The sequence below is a fragment of the Lucilia sericata genome, unplaced genomic scaffold, assembly GCF_015586225.1.
Source record: "Lucilia sericata isolate MDLA Ls3-8-SP2 unplaced genomic scaffold, ASM1558622v1 Contig000646F_arrow, whole genome shotgun sequence".
Classification (NCBI taxonomy): domain Eukaryota; kingdom Metazoa; phylum Arthropoda; class Insecta; order Diptera; family Calliphoridae; genus Lucilia; species Lucilia sericata.
In genome coordinates, this window is record NW_023994652.1 from 3,288 (window position 1) to 12,624 (window position 9,337).

Here is a 9,337-nt window from a genome sequence, read left to right on the forward strand (position 1 = left end):
ATAGTTAAAATATATTAAATAATTTTTTTTTGAATCTTGAGTTTTTACATTATTTAAAGATATCCAGATAGCAGCAATCCAAACATACCTTCCATCAATTCAAGTGCCTTACTTTATGTGGATTATATTGCTTTAGCAGGTTGTTGTCTCGGTTAAAAGATCTATTATACAGAGTTGCATTTTGTCCCAACGTTTAAATATAATTTAAAATACTTTTATTTATTTTCTAACCTTAAGCTAATTTGTACTTCTTATCACTTACATTTGTTTCTTATGCCGCACGGCATTATCTTCTTTAGAAGATTTTTTAAATAATAATTTTGTTAAAACGTTAATTAAATACAAAGGTAACCAGATGACTAAAAATAAACCTACAACTACACATAATAAAACATCTAATAGTAAATATTGATATAGTGGTATAAAAGCTCCATATGATTTTAAGAAGTCTGCTCCTTTATAGCGGGCAATGTACTCAATCCAATAGGAGGCCTCATCTAGAGGATGTAGGGGGTTGTCACGGAACTTCTGAGACATTTCCAAAGCTTTCTGCTTATATTGTGGCTGATTTATGAGTATTTCAATGTTATACTGTAGATCTTGTGCAGTTAGTTCGGAAAATGTTAGAGAACGAGCATAACCTGCTCTTACTGATTTGATAGTATTACGATGTTGATCACCATATAGTGGTATACAAAGCATGGGCTTGGCCCAGTAAAGACCCTCTTGTCCACCAAAAATGCCACCATGTGTAATAAATACTTTGACATTAGGTTGAGCTAATATGTCATTTTGTGGCAACCATTTTTGTATCATTACATTGGGCGGTAAATGTCCCACACTTTCGTTTTCATATTTCCATAGAACATTTTGTTTCAGTCTACCAAAAGCTTGTAAAATTAAAGCAATTTTATCTTCTGGCATATCGGTGCTTTTCATATAGGAACCCAAAGAAAAGTAGACAACACCATGGGTAGAATTGTCGATAAAGTTCTGATTTACATATAAATTTATCAGGTTTTAAATGCTAACAAAAAAGTAAAGAATTCACTTACCTTGATATTAGCTGGCAAAGGTTTAGCTGGTTTTATATGAGCCCCTCCGACATTTATCAACCCCGGCATACTGGGTCTTGGTAAATCCACACTTCTATGACTGTTAATTAACATCAGTGAGATATTTTTCTCCAAGTCTCGAACATAAGGCAAGGGTCCTACCATAAACCAGAATAAAATTGTTATTTTTTTTAAATTTTGGAATATTTTGTTTACACCCTTACCCTTAATATGTGAACCAAAATGTTTTTCAGCCATTTCTTGCATTTTGGGCATATAATACCATCTCCTCATAACGGCATCATACAACGACAAGTATGAGTTGTACATTCTTTCGCTGAAAGTCATGCGATCGGTGTGTGATAATACCAAATGTGGTATTACCGACCAGGGTGTTATTAAACCCATAGCATGATCCATATTATCAGCATAACCCATAGTGCCAATCGTTACAATGGGACACTTAAACTTATGTGCAAACATTAGAAAACTTTCATGAAAGAATTGTTCTAAAATGACTAAATCAAATTGCTTATCATGACTAGCAATCAAAGACTTGACTTTGGTATTATTAAGAGCAAATTCGGAAGTTAATAGTCCCACATGCCACCACATTTGTAGATTTTGAAAATCGCTAGCAAAACGCATTTTGAAAATATTTTCTTTGGGAACTAAAAATCGGAAAAGCATTATATTTTTTAAAAATTTTTATAAGAATTTTCAAAATTTCTTAACTTACAGTGTTTGGGTATATCGAATTTTGGTTCTATTATAATTTCTGTTAGATTCGGATGTGGAGTTTTAGTTGGATGATTGTTTACGCTGGTTATATGATGTCCTCTTTTTAGTAGATCTTTTTGAAAATGTTCCAACCACATCCAATGACTTGGTGCTGGGAATGGTCCCATAAACAATATGTTATAGCCATTGCAACAGCAGAAAACACTTAGGGTTAAAAGATATTGTAGACATTTTAATGTCTGCATCTGTAATGAGAGTGAAGAGAAGAAAGATTTTTTATAAGACCGTTTAAATTGCTGTCCAGTATAAAAAATTGGATCGATATTTTGATTAACTTATCAATAATAGTGCCTCTAGCAATTCTTTTCAGAATCGGTTCACAATTGATCGTAGTCCTCTTAAAAGATTGGCATAACAAATTGACTATAGTCGATAGATTCTATTAGACTCGTTGATAGGTTCCAATATAGACTAATCAATAGAATCTGCTATTAACTAGTCAATAGATCTCTCCCCAGACCAGTCGTAAGATTTCTCTAGAGCATAGTCGATAGACTTGAGTACAGTCATGTTGTTATACTATAGACTAGTCGATAGACTTAATCGTAAACAGTTCGATAGATTTGACTATCCACTATAGACTCGACTATAAACAAGTCGATAAACTCAACTATAGACTAGTAAATAGGTCGACTATTGACTAGTCGATAGACTGGACTCAGCAATGGACTAGTCAATGAACTCAACTATAGACTAGTCGATAGACTCGACTATGGACTAGTCGATAGGCTCGACTATAGACTAGTCGATAGGCTCGACTATAGATTAGTCGCTATACTCAACTATAGACTAGTCTGTGGACTAGTCGACAGACTCGACTATAGACTAGTATCGACTGTGGAATAGTCGACTGTGGAATAGTCGACAGACTCGACTATTGACTAGTCGATAGACACGACTATAGACTCGACTGTGCACTAGTCGTCAGGTTCGACTATAGACTAGTCGACAGACTCGACTACAGAATAGTCGATAGATTTGACTATAAACTAGTCAATAGATTTGAATATAGACTAGTCGATAGACTCGACTATAGACCAGTCGATAGACTTGACTATAGACTCGACTGTGGACTAGTCGACAGACGCGACTATATACTAGTCGATAGACTTGACTGTAAACTAGTCGATAGACTTGACTATAGACTAATCGATAGACTATACTGTAGACTAGTCTATATACTCAACTACAGACCAGTCCATAGACTCGACTACAGACCAGTCGACAGAATTGACTATAGACTAGTCGATAGACTCGACTATAGACTAGTCTATATAATCGACTATAGACTAGTCTATATAATCGACTATAGACTAGTCTATATACTCGACTATAGACTAGTCTATATACTCGACTATAGACTAGTCTATATACTCGACTATAGACTAGTCTATATAATCGACTATAGACTAGTCTATATAATCGACCATAGACTAGTCGGTAGACTCGACCATAGACTAGTTGATAAACTCGAGAGTAGACGAAAGAATAGACTATAGATTAGTCGATAGAACAGAGTATAGACTAGTCGATAGACTCGAATATAAACTAGTCGAAAAACTCGTCTATAGACTAGTAGATAGACTCAACTATAGACTAGTCTATAGACTCGACTGTAGACTAACAACCTGACTATAACCTAGAAGAAAAACTCAAATCCATAACTAATTTCCTTAAAATATTCCAATTATGGAACTTTATAAGGGCAATCTTACAACACTTAATCATCTCAGGAAGTAATTTGGATTTAGAATGTTTTAAAAAATTATTTTTTGCACAAAAAACACAGTTACTTTACATCAAATTATTTAAAATTTACATGCAAGTAACTTTCAGTTTAACAACAAACTTGTTAAGTTAATTTAAAAAAAAAACTGTAAGTTATTATTTATGATTATTTTCCTCAAAAAAAAAATCTAATTAAAATTCACAAAAAAATCACGTTTCAACAATAAATTATTGTCAGCCGAAAAAAAGCATTTGGCAATTATTGGCGTTCGCCCAAACAATGACACTGCAGTAATTGAAGTTATTTAAATGCAGTCACTCAATGTTAAAGTATTTAAATTAAAACAAAAAAATTATCAACTTTATAAATAAAAATTCAAAGAAAATTATTTTTATACATCTGCCAACGATTTCCATTAAAAGTTTATTCAACTTTTTAACATTAAAATCAATCATGTTTAATTGTTAATAATTTATGGCATTTACAAATGCAAATTGTTATTAATAAATTTTTTTTAAAATCATTTCTTAGTTAAATAATTAACATTTTTTTTCTAAAGCAAAGTGATTATGTATTAATTTATTCAATTACAACGTATTAGTTGCATTTAGTTGAAACATGATCATTTTATTTATTTATTTTTGTTTTTTTTTTTCTTGATACGGAAAACATTTTTATTTTACATTTTTATTTTTGCTTGAGTTAATTTGTTTTTATGAATTATAAACAATATTTCATAATATATAGATTATTTTGTTAAACAAATATTGCAAATTCTTAGATAACACTTGTTTTTTATAGCTGTGACAAACAGGCCAAGTAAATTTGTCTTTTTAATTTATATTAAATTTATTTTAATAGCTTTTTAATGGTTCTTTAATTTATTATTGATTATTTTCTTAACAAACCTTTAAATAATTTTTTTTTGTTAAAAGAAAATAAAAATATATTTTATTTAAAATAGATTATTTTATATTTTTGAAATTATTTTGTAATTTTCAGGATTTTATTTTTGTTCACGTCCGTTTAAAAGTGCTTAGCAATTAACACTGAATTTCTTACAAAGCATGAAAATACCTTTTTATTGTTTTTAAATGTAAAGAAATTTTTTGCGCAAAAACAATAAAATAAACTGCAATTTATTTGATTTTATTTGCAAATGCAATTCTTTATTGTTGCTACTAAATGTCTGTGTTACAAAAACACACAAACTTTACACTGCCTACTTGTTTGGCGCTATAATTAGTGACTTAACAACCTGTTCCTTGAAATTTTCAAATATGAGGCAACAATTGTTTATTGAGCTTTAACAATTTGTGGCACAACTTGTTTGTTTTTTTTTTTGTTAGTTTTTCCAACTTTGATAACAATTTATTCAAGACACATGCAAATTTGTTTAAACATTTTTAAAAGTCTTCGCAAACATTTTTACTAATGCTGCCACTCGCCGATTTATTGTTGTCACCGTATGACTGCAATAATCACACCATTTCCTTTCTGAGCTTTCGGTCATTAAACCAGAAGAGATAAATTGTGCGAGGCCTAAAAAAAGAATAAATGACGATCAGGTACAAATAATGAGAAAACTAAAACTGAACCTGATCGATATTGCATCAGAAACTTTCCAAGTTGTGTACCTACCTACTAACTAACTAACTAACTAACTAACTAACTAACTAACTAACTAACTAACTAACTAACTAACTAACTAACTAACTAACTAACTAACTAACTAACTAACTAACTAACTAACTAACTAACTAACTAACTAACTAACTAACTAACTAACTAACTAACTAACTAACTAACTAACTAACTAACTAACTAACTACTAACTAACTAACTAACTAACTACTAACTAACTAACTAACTAACTAACTAACTAACTAACTAACTAACTAACTAACTAACTAACTAACTAACTAACTAACTAACTAACTACTAACTAACTAACTAACTAACTAACTAACTAACTAACTAACTAACTAACTAACTAACTAACTAACTAACTAACTAACTAACTAACTAACTAACTAACTAACTAACTAACTAACTAACTAACTAACTAACTAACTACTAACTAACTAACTAACTAACTAACTAACTAACTAACTAACTAACTAACTAACTAACTAACTAACTAACTAACTAACTAACTAACTACTAACTAACTACTAACTAACTAACTAACTAACTAACTAACTAACTAACTAACTAACTAACTAACTAACTAACTAACTAACTAACTAACTAACTAACTACTAACTAACTAACTAACTAACTAACTAACTAACTAACTAACTAACTAACTAACTAACTAACTAACTAACTAACTAACTAACTAACTAACTACTAACTAACTAACTAACTAACTAACTAACTAACTAACTAACTAACTAACTAACTAACTAACTAACTAACTAACTAACTAACTAACTAACTAACTAACTAACTAACTAACTAACTAACTAACTAACTACTAACTAACTAACTAACTAACTAACTAACTAACTAACTAACTAACTAACTAACTAACTAACTAACTAACTAACTAACTAACTAACTAACTAACTAACTAACTAACTAACTAACTAACTAACTAACTAACTAACTAACTACTAACTAACTAACTAACTAACTAACTAACTAACTAACTAACTAACTAACTAACTAACTAACTAACTACTAACTAACTAACTAACTAACTAACTAACTAACTACTACTAACTAACTACTAACTAACTAACTAACTAACTAACTAACTAACTAACTAACTAACTAACTAACTAACTAACTAACTAACTAACTAACTAACTAACTAACTAACTAACTAACTAACTAACTAACTAACTAACTAACTAACTAACTACTAACTAACTAACTAACTAACTAACTAACTAACTAACTAACTAACTAACTACTAACTAACTAACTAACTAACTAACTAACTAACTAACTAACTAACTAACTAACTACTAACTAACTAACTAACTAACTAACTAACTAACTAACTAACTAACTAACTAACTAACTAACTAACTACTAACTACTAACTAACTAACTAACTAACTAACTAACTAACTAACTAACTAACTAACTAACTACTAACTAACTACTAACTAACTAACTAACTAACTAACTAACTAACTAACTAACTAACTAACTAACTAACTAACTAACTACTAACTAACTAACTAACTAACTAACTAACTAACTAACTAACTAACTAACCTAACTAACTAACTAACTACTAACTAACTACTAACTAACTAACTAACTAACTAACTAACTAACTAACTAACTAACTAACTAACTAACTACTAACTAACTAACTAACTAACTAACTAACTAACTAACTAACTAACTAACTAACTAACTAACTAACTAACTAACTAACTAACTAACTAACTAACTACTAACTAACTACTAACTAACTAACTAACTAACTAACTAACTAACTAACTAACTAACTAACTAACTAACTAACTAACTAACTAACTAACTACTAACTAACTAACTACTAACTAACTAACTAACTAACTAACTAACTAACTACTAACTAACTAACTAACTAACTAACTAACTAACTAACTACTAACTAACTAACTAACTAACTAACTAACTAACTAACTAACTAACTAACTAACTAACTACTAACTAACTACTAACTAACTAACTAACTAACTAACTACTAACTAACTAGTCGATAGATTCGACTAGTCGATAAACTCGACCACAGACTGGTCGATAGACTGCACCGTAGACTCGACTATGGACTAGTCGATAGACACGACTATAGACCAGTTGATATACTCGACTCTAGAATAGACAATAGATGGTCGATAGACCAGAGTATAGACTAGTCGATAGACTCGACTGTACCTTGTCCATTGAAACGAATATGGACTAGTCGACAAACTTGACTATGGACTAGTAGATTCATTCGACTATAGACTAGTCGAAAAAATGGATTATAGACTGGACTATAAACTAGGGCAAAGGAAAAAAGGCAATAAAGTTAATAAAAACATCAAGATTTCTTTTATTCGATTAACCGAATAATTTTGAAAATATAGTTGTGTATCAGTCTTGGGGGCAAAAATTACATAAAGTAATTCATTAGGATTACACAAAGAAATACATTAGATTGTCAATTACAATTACATGTAATTGTTATTGAAGTTTATCAATAACAATTACTGGTAATTGTAACTGAAGTTAACAACTATAATTACTTGTAATTAAAGTTTACCAAATACAATTACTTTTAATTGTAATTTACGTATTATTAATTAATCACTAGTACAATTACAAGTAATTGTAATCTACGAAAATTTCAATTACAATAACTTGTAATTGGCAAAACTGCAACTACTAATAATTGTAATTGGCTTAATTTCAATTACAAGTAATTGTAATTGGAAATTTAGGTATTATTAATTACAAATTACATGTAATTATAAAGGAAAACAAATTCACAGTTACAAGTAATCGTAGTAGAAAATTCTACAATTAAAATTACAAGTATTTGTAATCTAAAGCTTTAATTATAATTACAAGTAATTGTATTTGCCTAAACTTCAATTACAAGTTATTGTAATAGGCTAAATTTGAATTAAAAGTAATTTGAATTAGTACTGCCTCAAATACGATTACTTCAAATGTGTGTGCTGTGCTATTAAAAATATGTTTAATGTTCGGTTTATGTACACAGTAATTATAGAGTCAAATTTGGTCTTAGTTCTCATATAAACTGTTATAAATTTACCTCATATGTAAAATGTAATGTAAAAAGATTTTGGTTCTATTTAGCTTGTATTTTCAAAATCAGCCGTCAATTGTTGCCATAGTGTAGTTACAGTTGCACATTTTAATGCAAACACAGCAGAACAAAACCTTGGCAATGAAAGTTGATTTTTATTTTTGTTATTATTTATATGTTTGTATATAATTATATTAACTTTCTCTCTTATTTATTTGTAAAATGAATTGTTTTATTTCCATTATAAAAAAAATATGTATTATATTAAAAAAAACGTTTAAAAACATATCGGTATAATGACCGGCATACGAGTTCCGCACGCAAATTTAAATATCATTTTTTTTTTTTTGAAATATATTTTTAAATTTATTTGCACAGGCAATATTTACGTTTTAAATGTAGACAATTCTCTTATCTGTCAAATACAATTCTATATAGATATGTACATATGTGTGTGTGTGTAGCATGTGTAAATCTCTGTAAATCGAAATCGTATAGTGAGTTGGACGTTTTATACTCAGAATTGAGCGCAGGTGAAATTATATATCAGTGATTAAATGACAACAGTTTATTCAACTGAAACGTGCCGATGACTTCCTTATCAGTCCACCAAATGCCACTTAAAGGTGTTTAAATACAAATATGAAAAATAATACTGAAAAGTCTATTACTCGATTTAGGTCTATATAAGAGAAGATTTGATTTTAAACCTTGATGTTTCAATTAACTCTTAATTAATTACTGGAGCAGTGTAACAATGAAATTTACAGGGTCCGATTTCCCTTTATCTAAGTCACTACTTTTAATGGGTCCTTATTTAAATATGAGGAATTTAAAATGATTTAGTATTGAAATAGATTTAAGGTGTGGTGTGAAAAAGTAATGATTTGAATAACTATTTGCGTAAAGTAGTTTTGTAAATTCATTAATAATAACAATAGTTTTTATTTAAATACTCACTTTACCCGGTGTGCTTTGCTACCATCATCA

The 9,337-nt window shown here is 29.1% G+C and overlaps 1 protein-coding gene across 1 annotated transcript; it reads right to left on the minus strand.

Moving 5' to 3' along the window:
* Positions 1 to 258: 258 nt before the first annotated feature.
* LOC119607031 (UDP-glucosyltransferase 2) lies at positions 259 to 4,633 on the minus strand. Its single transcript, XM_037960749.1, has 5 exons — positions 4,494 to 4,633; positions 1,795 to 2,041; positions 1,280 to 1,726; positions 1,056 to 1,213; positions 259 to 993 (listed from the first exon to the last, which is right to left on the minus strand). The coding sequence occupies exons 2-5, from the start codon at positions 2,039 to 2,041 to the stop codon at positions 259 to 261; spliced, it is 1,587 nt and encodes a 528-aa protein (XP_037816677.1). The 5' UTR covers positions 4,494 to 4,633.
* Between the last annotated feature and the right edge of the window lie 4,704 nt (positions 4,634 to 9,337).

What these genes read in the sequence shown, in the direction of transcription:
- LOC119607031 (XM_037960749.1), bottom strand. Translation starts at nt 2,041, where the DNA reads ATGCAGACATTAAAATGTCTACAATATCTTTTAACCCTAAGTGTTTTC. An exon ending in TTTTGGTTCACATATTAAGG is followed by an intron (nt 1,214 to 1,279) that starts GTAAGGGTGTAA and finishes GGTTTATGGTAG; the next exon opens with GACCCTTGCCTTATGTTCGA. An exon ending in CTTTGCCAGCTAATATCAAG is followed by an intron (nt 994 to 1,055) that starts GTAAGTGAATTC and finishes TATGTAAATCAG; the next exon opens with AACTTTATCGACAATTCTAC.